Source organism: Aspergillus clavatus, genomic scaffold, assembly GCF_000002715.2.
Source record: "Aspergillus clavatus NRRL 1 1099423829798 genomic scaffold, whole genome shotgun sequence".
NCBI lineage: Eukaryota > Fungi > Ascomycota > Eurotiomycetes > Eurotiales > Aspergillaceae > Aspergillus > Aspergillus clavatus.
This window is the reverse complement of record NW_001517101.1, coordinates 739,813-754,194: the sequence shown is the minus strand read 5'-3', so window position 1 is coordinate 754,194 and position 14,382 is coordinate 739,813. Positions and strand designations below refer to the sequence as shown.

At 49.1% G+C, this 14,382-nt stretch overlaps 5 protein-coding genes across 5 annotated transcripts, besides 1 other annotated feature; 3 read left to right on the top strand and 2 right to left on the bottom strand.

Annotated features, from left to right (window-relative positions):
- Positions 1-1,922: 1,922 nt before the first annotated feature.
- Positions 1,923-1,963: a microsatellite.
- Positions 1,964-2,049: 86 nt separating this feature from the next.
- On the bottom strand, positions 2,050-4,157 carry ACLA_090410 (ENTH domain protein; the record flags this gene model as incomplete). Its single annotated transcript, XM_001272773.1, has 5 exons — positions 2,050-3,293; positions 3,347-3,458; positions 3,518-3,708; positions 3,788-4,025; positions 4,110-4,157. 5 exons carry the CDS (start codon positions 4,155-4,157, stop codon positions 2,050-2,052), a joined length of 1,833 nt encoding a protein of 610 aa, XP_001272774.1.
- Positions 4,158-5,827: 1,670 nt separating this feature from the next.
- ACLA_090400 (uncharacterized protein) lies at positions 5,828-6,061 on the top strand (the record flags this gene model as incomplete). Its single annotated transcript, XM_001272772.1, has 1 exon — positions 5,828-6,061. The coding sequence occupies one exon, from the start codon at positions 5,828-5,830 to the stop codon at positions 6,059-6,061; it is 234 nt and encodes a 77-aa protein (XP_001272773.1).
- Positions 6,062-6,210: 149 nt separating this feature from the next.
- On the top strand, positions 6,211-7,500 carry ACLA_090390 (uncharacterized protein; the record flags this gene model as incomplete). Its single annotated transcript, XM_001272771.1, has 2 exons — positions 6,211-7,236; positions 7,372-7,500. 2 exons carry the CDS (start codon positions 6,211-6,213, stop codon positions 7,498-7,500), a joined length of 1,155 nt encoding a protein of 384 aa, XP_001272772.1.
- A 607-nt stretch (positions 7,501-8,107) lies between these two features.
- ACLA_090380 (40S ribosomal protein uS17) lies at positions 8,108-9,038 on the bottom strand (the record flags this gene model as incomplete). Its single annotated transcript, XM_001272770.1, has 3 exons — positions 8,108-8,176; positions 8,304-8,542; positions 8,864-9,038. The coding sequence occupies 3 exons, from the start codon at positions 9,036-9,038 to the stop codon at positions 8,108-8,110; spliced, it is 483 nt and encodes a 160-aa protein (XP_001272771.1).
- A 414-nt stretch (positions 9,039-9,452) lies between these two features.
- On the top strand, positions 9,453-14,276 carry ACLA_090370 (kinetochore-microtubule binding complex subunit SPC105; the record flags this gene model as incomplete). The annotated part of the gene is made up of 5 exons (XM_001272769.1): positions 9,453-9,695; positions 9,762-10,113; positions 10,175-12,735; positions 12,786-13,407; positions 13,471-14,276. The coding sequence occupies 5 exons, from the start codon at positions 9,453-9,455 to the stop codon at positions 14,274-14,276; spliced, it is 4,584 nt and encodes a 1,527-aa protein (XP_001272770.1).
- Positions 14,277-14,382: the final 106 nt, after the last annotated feature.

Genomic DNA, 14,382 nt, shown 5'->3' with positions numbered 1-14,382 from the left:
ACCTGAAGCTGCCTGCTGCAACAATAGCAACACCACCACTAAATTATCCACCACTATCTATCTACTCCTCCTAACTCACAAGTGGTTTAATGAGTTCATTCACCCAATTTAAAACTCTGGACTGGTCAAAAACCACTAAAGCAAAAAGACCCTACTCTGTACAAATTCCATCACAAAACAAGCAGCCAGATCTCGGATGCTGTTGATGCCGGGCACCGAGTGGAGTCCAGAACCAGTATTGAACTGTATGGACTATGGACTACGGACTCTGGATGTCGGCTTGAAGATAACAAAGTATGAAGGGTCTCTGGTCATATTCTGCAGGAGGATTGCAGACACACAAACATCTGATATCCTCGTACTACAAGGATCGACTGTTCGACCCTACAGAGTAGCTGTTTTGAGGGAAGAAGCATTGAACCCATCGACACGGACACTGGAACTTGTCGTTCTTCAGGTCAATGACAATGAGTGTCAAGTCTGAATCCGACTCCACAGCCCACATGTTCAGAGCTTTCGATCGGACAAATCCTAGACTCACGCTGGGAGGTTATCTTCCATGTGTCTCCGACCCTCCTTGCATACTCGAAGTATTCGAAGTCTTATAGAAGGGGATCGATCTTCTAACATGACTCTGACCACAAGTCCTCATTGCTGCTACTCTGGTAAAATCATGAAGAGTTAACTATCTATTCCAGGTTACTTCCATAATCAATTTCATGGAAGTTTATTTTCGAACGGGTACAACACGACCTACCTATCCATACTCCATACGGATAAGACTGCAAGAATACCTTACAGAACCCAACCTAGAACACTTACAGATACAGAGAACGGATAACTGGGTATCCTGAACTCCGAAGTACCGTCCAGGAATCATATTCCCGTGCGGATATATTTTCCACCTAAGCACTTGGCAGTCGGCAGTCTAGTGGTACAGTCCGCAGGCCCTGCGAAATCAAAGAGACCTCTTCGCAGTCCTTGGAGCCTCGAACTCGTTTGTTCCCGCATCCGCGCTCTCTCCCTGTAACTACTTATCTACCTATCTACCTACAGTACGCACGGCGTACTCCGTACCCAACTTTTTCACCCACATTCCTCACATCCATCCATCCCAGTCGCAATTAATTGCCTTGTATTGCTTTTGGATACGAGATGCAGCGCTGCATAAGTGCCAATATCCCAAATCTGCGGCTGTGGCTGTGGTAGAGATCGTCGATCGCATTCTTCTAATCGATGTTGACTCGACCGTGCTGACCGCAAGATGCAGGATGGGACGCGGGCGACATCGGCTCTTCCAATCATGAAGGTCGGTATTATTGTTCTGCACGCACTACATAATTATTATGCATATCCTTCTACTCTGTAGCTCCGCAGATGCATGCAACAACTCGATACGAGATACGGAGTAGATACATGATATGCCCTTTGTAGTGGATAGTAGATCGTAGTACGGAGTAGGTTTCTAGAGACCATATCCCCCCCGCCAGTTGAAATTGTTGTAGAAGAATCAATTAGACTACTAGCTCAGAGTGAAGGGTTAGCGGTATCAGTGTATTCCAGCAGCTGGGAATTGACAACGCAACTAGGTGCACTATATAATATTGGATACTGTGTGCGTGCAACATGCAGAACCCCTCAAGTGCACTCCAGTACTCCGTACATACTCCGTATATATATATATCTTGGACGACCTTGACTCCACCTATTCCCCAAAATTCTTTTCTCAACCCACACAAAGTAATAAACCATTTATTGTATACCATCTTTAATATTACCTGCTAATGCGCTACTTTATCTTCAACGAGAAAATGCGCCTGCGCTGCAAGCTCGCTCAATGCATGAAACACCAGAAGCCGTCTGATGCAGGGAACAGGTGATGAGAACAACCGGGGGACAGGTCTTAAAAATGACAATGAATGAAAAAAAAAAAAAAAAAAAGTAAATAAAAATAAAAAGAAAACCCCCCAAAGAAAACGATCGCTATTACAGGGTTAGCCCTTGGCTAGCCATCTAGACTGGACCTCAAGAGCTGTGTGCATATAGGCCCTACGCCATTCCCGGCCGCGGGAACACTGGTACCGTTTCCAACGCTTCATACCCGCCCATTGTCCCCTGCTGCCCGCTGACATGCCATCCCTGGCCAGTCTGTTGGTTGACAAAGGCGCTCTGCCGGAAAGGATTGGTGCTTCCTGTCGGATTCGGCCGCAAAGGCGCGGCCGCTGGTGGCTGCAACCCTTGGGCTTGTTGGGGAGGGACGGAAGCGCTTCGAGCAAAAGGGTTGGTCCCTGTTCGTTGAGGTTGAAGCAGTTGTGGCTGCCCCAGGGAAGCCGCTTCAGCAGGGCCAGCATTAAGTTGTGGATTCACGGTCGAGAGGCGTCTGGCGAATGGATTCGTGTTCTGTCGGTTTATTGGCGCAGCTGGCAGCGCCGTTCCTGTTGGCGTGCTCATCAACATTGACTGCCTGAAAGGATTCGTCGTTTGCTGTTGCTGCTGCTGCGGCTGTGGAACACCCAGCATAGGTTGTTGCTGTGGTGGGAATGATGCAACATCGCTTTGCGGAATGGGGCTGAGATGGTTTTGGAACCCGTATGTCTGTGGCTGCGCAGAGTAGCCGCCAAAACCGGCACCGGTTGGGGTAGCTTGGATAGGCTGTGGAATTTGAGCTTGACCAAACTGATTGTTGTCTTGCTGAGGAAATTGTCCCCCAAAGGCCGTCTGCTGAGAAAATAGGGCGCCTTGGGGCAGTTGTTGAAATCCATTCTGCTGGGTGTAGAACCCCGTCTGTTGAGGCTGAAAGCCCGTCGGCTGAAATGGCATACCTTGCGGATGCTGTGTCGGAACAGGCTGTTGAAATGCGCTCTGTTGGGTCATCGGCTGCGGGTTGGGTTCGATCGAGTCAAAGAAATCGATTAGGTCTGCAGGATTCGCCTTCTTCTGAGGTTTGGGTTCTGTTTGGGGTCGGCTTGGGGTAGAACTTGAATGACTGGGAATTTGGTTGCCCCCGGTGATATTGCTTGTCAGCGCCGTGTTCGGACCCCCACTCTTCACACCTTTTCGAGCAAGATATTCCCTACGACGGAGGTTAAAATCGGGATCATTGAGATCGTCTTCCAGAAGGCGCGTCAAGTCGGTCGAAGCATGTTTGAGTTTGGGGATTTCCAGTCGAGTCGCTGATTGAAAGTGCCGAGCAACGCCCAGAAATTTAACTACCTCCTCTGTTTGTGTGGTGAATGTCTTGTAAATCTCGAGAGCTCGCTCGCTGTCCGGCCGCGACATCTCAAAATAATGTTCTGGCGCGCATCACATTAGTCACGTTCATGAAATCTCCAGGAAAGTCACGTACCCAGAACATTGATTGTGCCCTCGTTCATAACCGAGTATAGAGTCAGTAGGTCCAAGGTAAGCAATCGGAATGCTGTGAGCGTGATCTCATTTTCGACTTCATCTGTCAAGAGCTGGGGATGGACCGTCAGTCCCAAATTGCGACAGCCGCCACAGCAAGAGGATAACGCACATCGCAACGTAACAGAGCCCGAATCTGATTCTGAACAATTTCAGTTTCCCTCAGGAGGCCCCTTTCGACCGTCAACCGTTTCATCCGCCCCTGTCCGCTGCGAACATAGTCTGTCTTCGTGGAATCAAACGCTTTTGCGCGCGCCAGGAGGTAGTCGGCATATCGTCGGATATTATGTCCCTGTGTTTGTACTACAGCAATAAGCCATCAGCATTGTGGGCACATGTTTCGCAAACACCCAGTCCGGCCTCTGGAGCCCTGCATACTCACCCTCTGAGTATCCGCTGATTGCTAACTTGTTCGGGTTCTCTGCCACGAACTGTAATGTGGCGTCCAATTGCCCCTCCCGTATCATAAGGTGAACAACGATTAGCGACTTGAAAACAACCGTCCACGTCGATTCGCGAACTCGAATTTGTAATGTTCGGAATATCTCTGCGACTCCAGCCTCGCCTGTATGCGTTGCCACAAGAATATGCTCGATATATTTCGATTTAGGGGCCGCCAGCTGGTCGCGTGCAGAGAGTTATCAGCGATCCATCAAATTGACGCCAGCGGTAAGGGAGTTGAGGCATTCAAAGAACCGACTGACCTTCACCTTGGTAGCCCCCTTCACTGACTTCTCAAAGTTGTGAGACATTGTCAGAATGGTCCTGATGCCCAATTGGGGCAGTGATAATAATCAGAAGACCAGCGGGGTGAACTCTGTAACTGTGATTTATGAAGAAAAGACCGTGCCTGCGGAGTAAAGATGATACACGTCTATGAGACTGATCACGAGAATTTCTGAATCGATGCGTTTGTTGCAGCACGAAAAATAATCATGGTGGCTCAAGAGGACATGCTGCGGAGTAGGTGGTTCTTGCGGAGTTAGATCAGGAACAAATAACAGAAAGCCCCTGATCACACGTCGTCAATCAAAGCGGAAGAGTCGGATTGACGACAGTCAAAAAAAGAGCTCTCTCAAAATGAGGGAGAAGCAGATGCTGATGGTATCTTCAAGATACAGCGAGAGCCTGCGCCTGTTCGCAAGTTGGTGTGTCGTCGGCGGTGGAGCTCCCTAGCTTAGATCATTACGGAGTACGGAGTCGTTAGATGATGATTTCCCGCTACAAAGTGAGACTCTACATGACTAGTGCTGGCATGAGGAGCAGGCCACTTTCTTGATTTACAACATCCCACCAATGCCATCGACGCGCTGCTCTCTACGCGTCGATTAATCGGACTCGTTCTTTACGTGAAGAAAATAAAAACCTCAAAGGATCTTAGTCCTGATACCCATCTCTGATGGTTGGATGAGCAGTGCGGCCAATCTTCTGCATCTCTGCAGCATCGTCGCCCATCCATGATTTTGAACCATGGATTATTCTGTCAATTGAAACATATTATCTGGAGTAGGATCCCGGTAGTTGTTTTTTATCTGGTCTACCTCGTCGGCTCATACGAGGCAAATGACTTCTCAGGTCGACCGGTTCGACTGTGCAGAGTCAAGAGCATGATGAAGAGTAGTAGTCTGGAGAGGTGAGAAACTCTCATCTCATGCTATGAGAATCAAAATTTGATGTTGTCAGGGAGACTTGAGGGACAAGAACTAGGTAACACTTCTCAGAACATATGACTCTTGCTCCCTCGCCATGGAGCTCTCATATTTCATTCATTTGAGACCTCTTTCTTCATCAATTCTTGCTTCCTCATTCATTCACTACCTCACTTCCGGGCCTGATGCCATGAAGCTCATGTTACCGCCAGGTGGTTGACCTCTGTCTGCACTGAATCCAGTGCTTCAGATGGGAGGCATTAACGTCCCTCAGAAAACAGCAGATTATGCTGGCCTGATCTTGCAATAACTGGGAATTTGTGTTCTAGATCCCGACACTTGACACGATTGCTGCATCCCTGGGGTCGATCTAGCTTCTTACTGTGCCTTTTCTAATGGAACTTGTGTTACTCTGAGCTCTACTCAAACCAAGTCACTCCTTCTTTCAATCCATACACTGCCTGGTTTCAATAAGCTCTATTCTCTGTCCAGTTTGAACACATAACTCTACAAGAAGGCATCATTTCAGATTCTCATCTTGAACTTGAGCTTTGTCAAATTCCAGCATAGATTCAATGGACTTTACTGAACCGAAGCCTCAGGTTAGCTGGAATGAAGGCAAAAGGATATTTATCTGTTGTCTATACAGGTTTTTTGAAAAGGACAGAGAGGCATTTGAAAGGATTTTTAACACTCATTATGAAGAGGACTTGAAGAGGGATGGCTTTAACAACAGAACTTCTTATAGCACCATCCGCACCCAGATTCGTGATATGAAACGGCAGGGGAATCCTTTATGGGGGCGCGTTCATCATTCTCCATTCTATAAGAACGGTCGTTGGCGCTCAATCCTCAATGTGATCTGGAGTGTTGCCGAGTCGCTGGGGATCACACTTGTCTACAAAAAGGTTGATGACACAGACACTTCTGGCTACCAGCCAAGAACACCGAAGACCAAGCCTGCTATTGGAGTAAGCTACCCTTTAACCATACTGGATAAGCGATAGGGTCCTAAGCATTGGCTACAGGCATCCCCAACTAGCTCATCCAGCTCATCTGAACCATTGACTGATACTACTGTCCCGCCGTCTCAAAATATCTTCAACTCCAACATTCGTTCAGGACCGCCTCCAAGAGTTCAACCGGAAACCACCCAATGCTTGACCCAATTCGGCGGGAAAGTCTGTTGGTGGTGTCAGGACCAAGGCAGCAGTGTAAGAAAGTGAATAAATTATTTGCACCCATAAATACAGCTGACAATGGAAATAAGGATTATGATAACAGTACCAATACTCAGTTACCACGTCTCCTCTACAGATGGTCCAACGCAGACTCTCAGGGCATAAATACCCCGAAACATTTCATCGCTGGCCTATTCTCCGACACGGAAGCTCCTCGTTTTCGACCAGAGAATATCCCAAGTGAACAATTTGACAAGTATGTATTAAATCATGTCAGTATTGCGCAAGAGACCAGTCCTTTCATATCCACATTTCAATCAGTTCTGGCTCCCATCCATAGGGCTCTCCGGGGAATGGAGGGAGCAAGGGTCACAATAATTGACTCACAAAGGCTAACAACCCCTGTGTACTCTGCGAGAGACCTGGTGCACAATAATGCGATTCATATCAGAGGCTACAGTGGGATAGGGGAATTTCTTATCTGGCATGAAGTAAGAAGCCCCGCGATTGTATGCTCATTTAAGATCACCACTCTTGTGCAATTTGCACAAGAAAATGAGGAGATTAATACTCTTCTGCAGCTCAATAGAATCGCTTCATACAGGCGTGTTCGGGGCCGATTGAGGACGGTCCTCTCAAGGGAAGAGGGTAGCATGAACTTAAATCATCATTCTGGCCAGGGCATTGGGAGACTTCTACGATTCATCAATATACCCCAAGAATACTACCAGACAGTTGGGGAGGGGATTATGAGATCATGGCAATTACGAAAAAGGGGATCATGGCCAGAGTTTTTTGAGGGGATGCAGCTTGGCTTCTTTTCTATGTCTGCGCAATGGCTCAGGCCTATGAAGATGGCTGCCACATATGCACGCGAAAATGAACTTGCTCAAGATATTGAAGATGAGCGCGACCTATCAATCAATGAAGACGACGAAGAGGAGGATGATGATTCCGATATTGATACACCTTCTCCCGCCCCCATGAGCCCCATTGATACAGTCTTTAATCACGTCGAACGATAAAATCCTGAGACAAGGAATTGGTCTGTGGCTAGAGACCCTCAAAGTCCGATGGAACTTGAGTCCTCCCCATCTTCTGATTCTAGCGTGATTGTGCTTGACGGATTTCTTGAGCAAGAGCTTGAAGAGCTTGGAGACCTGATCGTCGCAAATGAAAGTCCAGAGTTTTCCGAGACAGATATACCTGAGTCGAAGGATAAGTTTGCCTCGGAACGGGAACGCATCAAGCGTCTTCTTCAGTGAGACCGCGGTTGCCCTGTGACATAGGTATGGACGCAGAACAACTTCTCAATGTGCGCCGTATTTTGTTATGGGACAGCAATTACAGACTATCTGGCACAAACAGTGTTCGACGGATATATCCTTCTTACCTAGGTCAGACATGTTTAATGACTGCAGATTGCATTGCGGCTCTCGATCATCATGAGGGAATGTCTCTACTTGTTTTGTAAGCCTATCTGGTGTGATTGCAGATATGGTGGCTGGTAGTGTGATGGACCTTGGGCTCATGATCTATGATGGAAATTGATCCGAAGGGCAAGGGTCAAAGAATATCGATTCCTCCAGGCGCCGTAAGATACGAATGGACATGATTATTTTAACCATGAAAGAAAATTTGCATTCCCAAAGCCACCGTGCGTGATAATCCCCAGTCCCTGGTCTGCGGTACTTCTCGTAATCTAACACAGGAGGATCGAGTTTTTTTTTTGTATTGGATATTTCCTGCAGGAGGGTACCTGGGACATGAAATCGTTAAAACAATCCCAACCCGCTTCGCTTATATCCAGTCACGCCGCTGCCCTAGGTTTTATTTCCCTAACAAAACACCCCCTTCAGCCATTATCGACGCTTAGAACTTGCTGAACGCCTTGACGGCCTTGCCGGTACGGGGCAGGACACGGAGGACGTTGAAGCGGACCTGGAAAGAATGTATTAGTTCACATTGTCCAGAAAGAGTGTTCGCAGTTGCTGGCTGCTAAAATCCGATCGCAGCAGCTCAAGAGCATTGCGCGACAATTCATTTCTCGAACAGGGATTCCACATACAGTCTTGCTCAGAGGACGGCACTGGCCGACGGTAACCCAGTCACCCTCCTCAACACGGAAAGCGGGAGAGACGTGAGCGGCGAGGTTCTTGTGTCTCTTCTCGTAACGGTTGTACTTGGGGACGTAGTGGAGGTATTCACGGCGGATGACGATGGTACGGTGCATCTTGGTGGAGACGACACGGCCGGTCAGGATACGACCACGGATGGAGACCATGCCGGTGAACGGGCACTTCTTGTCTGTTTGAAATCAGCATTCTGAAAACCTCCCTTATCGTCTCGTCGACAGGCCTTGATCCTTGGGTTGTGAGGATGAAAGATTTCTTGACACTCCGCATGGCCAAGGCATCAATTTCCGGTGCAGAATCGGATTTTTCCTGACAGTCTCAGTCGTCCTCTCCCTCCATCTTTTGTAGATTCTGCGCCGTAGATTTTCGTGATTGCCTTTCAATATGCCGCGCGGTGCTCTCATCCTCACAAAACCCCGGAAGATCGTAGCCCTTTCTCCGAATCTAGAATTTGATGTCGCCGGCAGAAAAACTCAGAACAGGTCGTGCATACCGATGTAGCTGCCCTCAATGGCAGTCTTGGGGGTACGGAAACCCAGACCGACATCCTTGTACCATCTCCGGGCCTGGCCAACCTTCTTGCTCTTCGCCTTGGTCTTGGAGTTGAGGAAGATGTGAGGCTGCTTCTGGAACGCACGTTCCGACTGGACGGTCAACTCGGTCGCCATTTTTGCGAGAATTCAGTCCGACGAGGAAGCGAAGTCGAGCTGGGTATAAAATTCGTCGCGAGGGGGGTTGTCGGGGGCCTGCGGTGGTCGACGTCGATGTTGAGGAAGATTTATTCGATGATGGGGTTGAATTCGGTGTGGTGAGTGTGCGATCTTGACACTAGGCCGAAAATGGTATGGTTTGGCTCGGCTAGGGCTTTTTGGGTTTGTTTACTTCGGGGCCCGATCACATGAGCGGCGGCCCGGGCGACACGCTTGTTGTATGTTGTTGTTGATCTTATCGGACGGACAGAGCATGGGCGTTTCCAAGTCCACTATTATCACATTTCACATAAGTCGGAAACCCAAAAGAGACGAATGAGTAGCGATCGAAAACCAAGATAGTCCTGTCTATGCTCCCCTCTAATTAGTATCATGGCGTCCAGAGGTGACTCCGCGGGGTCGGTTCGTCCGCGATCTCGTCGCTCTATCGCCCATGTACCTCGATCGAGATTGACGTCGGTTTTGGATAAGGAAAACACCACAACGGACATCGGTGCAGCTCAGTCTTTTGATGGCCAGATGGGATTTACAGGGAAAGAGAAGAAATCTCGGAGTAAGAGCTTGGGACCTGGTGGTTTAGATGCTCTCCAAGACTCGAATGGCAACCGGCGCAAGGTAGGTTCTCTGCCTGCATACGCATCGTCCCCATAAGCGCACTGAAGTTGACATGACCGCTACTAGTCTACGATGGCTACCCCCCTCAAATCAATCCTCAAACCGACGGTTCCAGTGTCTCCGGTTCGAAACATTCCATCTTTCGAGGAAACGCGCAAACGAACTCCGGCGGGTCATAGCGCACAAAAAGACAACGCCGACATCGAAAACAAGAGTAATGAAAAATCGGATCTGTTGATTGATTTCGATACTCCCGCGCAACTGACAGCAGCTGGCACCGAAGACCTAGCCAATCCGTTTGACACCTTCAATGCATCATCTGCCATCGCCGCTGCGAGGGAACAGGAAGAGAAAGAGAGGCGGGAGCGCGAACGTAAAGTGATTATGGAACGTCGCGAGGCGCGCCGGAAGTCAATGGGTTAGCCAATCCCTTGACCCCACCAAACATCACGGCAGTGCTAACAACCATCCGCTCGAAGCGAACCGCCGGGTATCTTTCGCACCAGAAGCGACACTACACACCTGGAACGTCGTTGAGATTCCTGATGACTCGACTTCCTCATCTGCTTCCAATTCCACACGACGCGCTTCATCCCTTGCTGAAAACCAGACCCCTGCACCTGCGCCTGTACAGAGGGAGCCACCGTCTACGCCCGACACTGAAGCCGAATCCGACATTGCATTTTCTCCGGTGGAATACCCGGACTTACAAGAGCTCAGAAATCGTCCCACTTCAGCTTTCAATGGAAGTTCGCATGATACATACTCGAGCCCTTTCAGCGAGGGCTCCGCAGACGGTACAGAAGACATCGGTCTACACGGGGAGTCAAGGGAAGACGATGGTTCATCAGAATCTGAATTTGATGGGGAGAGTACTGCTATGAGTATGGACGACATGTCTGTTCATTCAAGTGCGAGTGTCCAATCAGATAATTCGGGCTCGAGTACCAGTTCCAGCGCTCGTCTAAACGAAGCTTTACGGCAAGCCGCTAAAGAGGCAGGTACAAGAGGTGTCGACTTTGACGAATATGGCGAAATGTCAATGGAGATTGCTGATCAAGAAATTACTGGTGCATTCCAACCTTGGATTAAGAAAGGTCAGAATCTTGAATGGGAAGACATTAGTGCCTTGCATGACCAAGAAAATGTTGATCCGTCAAGACTTTCACTGCAACATTCAGGTGCTCATGCGGCTGATGAGAATGATGAAGATCTCACTATGGAAGTGACGAACGCCATTGGCGGTATAATCCAGCCAAATCGCCCCCAAAGTGTTTCCCGCCGCAGATCGAATGGGGAAGAGACCGACTATGATGAGCAAACAATGGAGTTTACCAATGTTGTCGGAGGTATTGAGCAATTTGTCTCTCCGGCAAAATCTACCGGTGGCGGCGAAAGTAATGCAAGCGATGAGGAGATGACAATGGAATTCACCTCCGTTATTGGAGGAGTCCTCAACAAACCGTTCCAGGTTCAAAGTACTGGGAAATCAAGTCTGCCCGACTGGAACACCGAGCACAATGATGATGGCAGCATGGAAGATGATGCGGACATGGAGATCACTGCTGCAGTTGGTGGCATACTCGCTCCAACTGAAGACTATGATGAACAGGAAGACGATGATCAAACAGCAGGAATGGATTTTACGGCAGCTGTGGGCGGAATTTTGCCAGCAGACGTTGAAGCTGATGACGAAGCCCAAGATCAAGGAGATGCAATTCCAGAGATGGACCACGAACAAATTGGAAGCTCACCCTTCCAGGAGAATGTTCGCATGTCTCCTTCCAAGCCACCGATCTCTTTTCATGTGGCTCCTGTCGCTTCGGAAAGTGGTAGCCCCAGCCTGGCAAGTGTAAGGTCTCGCTCAACTAGGCAGAGTCTGGGCCGTCGAATGTCAAACACGCCGTCATTACGTTCACCACAAGCTTCGCCCGTCAAGAACACGACGGCACCAGCCGAGAATTCCACACCACAGAACAACCAGTCCTTGACTCTTAGTCAGACACCCCCCAGCAACAAGTCTGCTCGGAGTGCATCGTCGAAGAAGCTCTTTCAGCCTGAGTTGCGTGAGATTGCAAGTCAGCGTAAATCCCCAGGACGAAAGAGTATTTTTGGACAGACTGGGACGACAGGTGACTCTACTCCTCTATTCCCACTACGTCCGCACGAGAAACGACGCTCTTCTGGTCTTGGAATTGACAAAGAAGGCCTCGGATCGCCCCGTGTGGCAGCTATTCTAGATAAAAGACGATCAATTGGAGAAGATGCTCCGCGGTTTGTTCCTCAGGAACAGCCCAAATCGGGCGTGCGTTTCGAAGATCCATTGAAACTTCAAGAAGAGGTTGACCTCGAGCGTGAAGAGGAAGAAAACCGAGAAGATGGGCACATCGCGCCGCTAGACGCTACAGCAAATCTGAAGGATATGATATCGAGTCTCACACCGAAGAAGAATAAGCTACGTGGTCGAAAGAGTCTACATGTTGGGGCTGCGCGAGGTTTACTTGGCAAAAGACCCATAGAGCTTGACCAGGACGAGGAGCAGGATTCCGATTATACCCCGAAGCGGCTGAAGGGCCGCAACGTCAGTCCTGTGAAGAGTATCAGGCTTCCAGCACCCCCAAGCAAGGACGAAACATTTGGACACTTGACTCGTTCTCCTACTCGTAGGTTGGCGAGTGTGCCGTCTGCTGAAATCAGCACAACTCCAAGCCAAGAGCCAAAAACAAGCTCTTTCTCATTGAGCCCAGCCAAAGCTGATTCGGAGTCTTTCAACTCCACGGAATCCATCAGTGCAGGGGACGAGCCCATCGCATCTCAAAACACCGAGCCAGAAGTTGAGCCCATTCAGCTCCAGGAATTCCTAAATATGACCAATATCCATTTTATGGAGCTCACTACGACCAAAAGACGGCACACCACTGCCCCTAGTAGTGCGAGCAAGAGAGCAATTCGATTATCGATCGATTCAAAACCTGCCAGTTTTGAGGACTGTGTCGCTGCTGGTTTCTGCACCGTGCCGATGCTTGAGTTATATCAACATGTAAGCTGTTCCCCTCCATTCATGCCGATATTTACTCACTATACTCCCAGTCCTGTCGTGAACTGAAATCATATATCTCCGAAGGGAGACAAGTCATCCGATCCATCGAAACCGAGACTTATGCAGAAAACCCGCCATTGTTCCGAGAATATGCCACGGCCCCTCCTGACATCCGTCTTCTGATGGACAATCAATTCCGCAACGTGAAGACCCACGCTAGATTACTGAGCAAAGCCACATGGTACGAGTGGCGCATGAAGTTACTTGACGGTCTGAAAGAAGGCCTCGACCGGCACATGGGTGATATGAAGGCGGACGAAGAACTTTTGACGAGATATGAAGCACTCCTCAATGACGCAGTACCTTCACTGGCAGAGAAACATGCTTCGCTGCAAGAAGAGGCTACAAACTTGCAGCAACTTGCCGATGAGATGGAGAACTGTAACCAGGATGAACTGCTCAACGCAAGAGAGAAACTATCCAGCTTAGAAGATGAAATTGAGTTGAAAAGGCAACAGTTGCAGGAGTTGCAAGCTCAGTTACAAGATAAGACAGACGTTATCGAGGCTGGAGCTGAGCTTAAAACCGAGTTTTTGGCGCAAATACAGGAAGCGGAGAAAGTGAAGGAAGAATGTCACGGTTGGAGCGCCAAGGAGATCAGTGAGTTGAAAGGTAAGATTCCCGGCTTGTTTTCTTCAGCAACCATCGCTTAAAGGGTACTGACACCCACCAAAGAGTCAGTCCAGAAGATTGAGCATCAAACCGGCTGGTCTATTTTATCAGCCACATCTTCGGAAGAATTACCTGCCGGACCACAAATAACGATGTCTTACCGGAACCAGCTCCGGCTTGTTTTCCATCCGGCAACATTTTTGATTGAAAGAGAAACTCAAGCAACGTCAGACTTGGACAAGAAGACAGTCTTTTCTCTTGAGCTGACTTTCAGTCCAAAACGTACACGCAGAACCTCAACCGAAGCACCACAGTTGACACCCATTGCTTTGTTAGTCTTGAAGTCCTTACAGAAGCACCTCAAGACCCTGCAGCACAAGACAGCCACGCTTGCCCCGAGACATCTCCTTCGATTCATATCAAATGCCTGGGATCTTGTCCTCAGCTTGGAGGAAGAAGCCCGCATGCTCGAATTCTGCGGCGTAACCAAATTGAATTTGACTGAGAAAGATGACAAGCTGTCACTGAGAGCTCGGTGCACCCTACTCGGCGCCGGCGCCCAGAAGGCACCTGCGGCGAAATCCACACAGAACTCAAATGTCGGGCGAAGGAGAATCGATGTCGACTTTGCCATCACGACCCGTGTTGTACAGGGCGAAGACGCCGGCGCTGCGGGTGTGATGGACTTTGAAACCGACGTCATCGCTAGCAAGGTCTACGGATTCGGGTCACATAATGACCTGGGTATGTCCGAGGCGGAGATGCAGAAGATCCTGTTCAAAGGATTGGGAGAGACGGCAGCCGGAGCTCAACTTGGGAACGGTCTTTGGAGTCAAGCGGTTCGGACACTTACGGGAACGGTTTTTTAAGATTGTGAATGGGGCAAGCGTGGGGTACATATTTGTTCAAGGAGTTTCACTGTTTCAGCGTGTTTTTTTCAGATGTACAGAGGTGTTCTGGGTTCTCCCCTTTCTG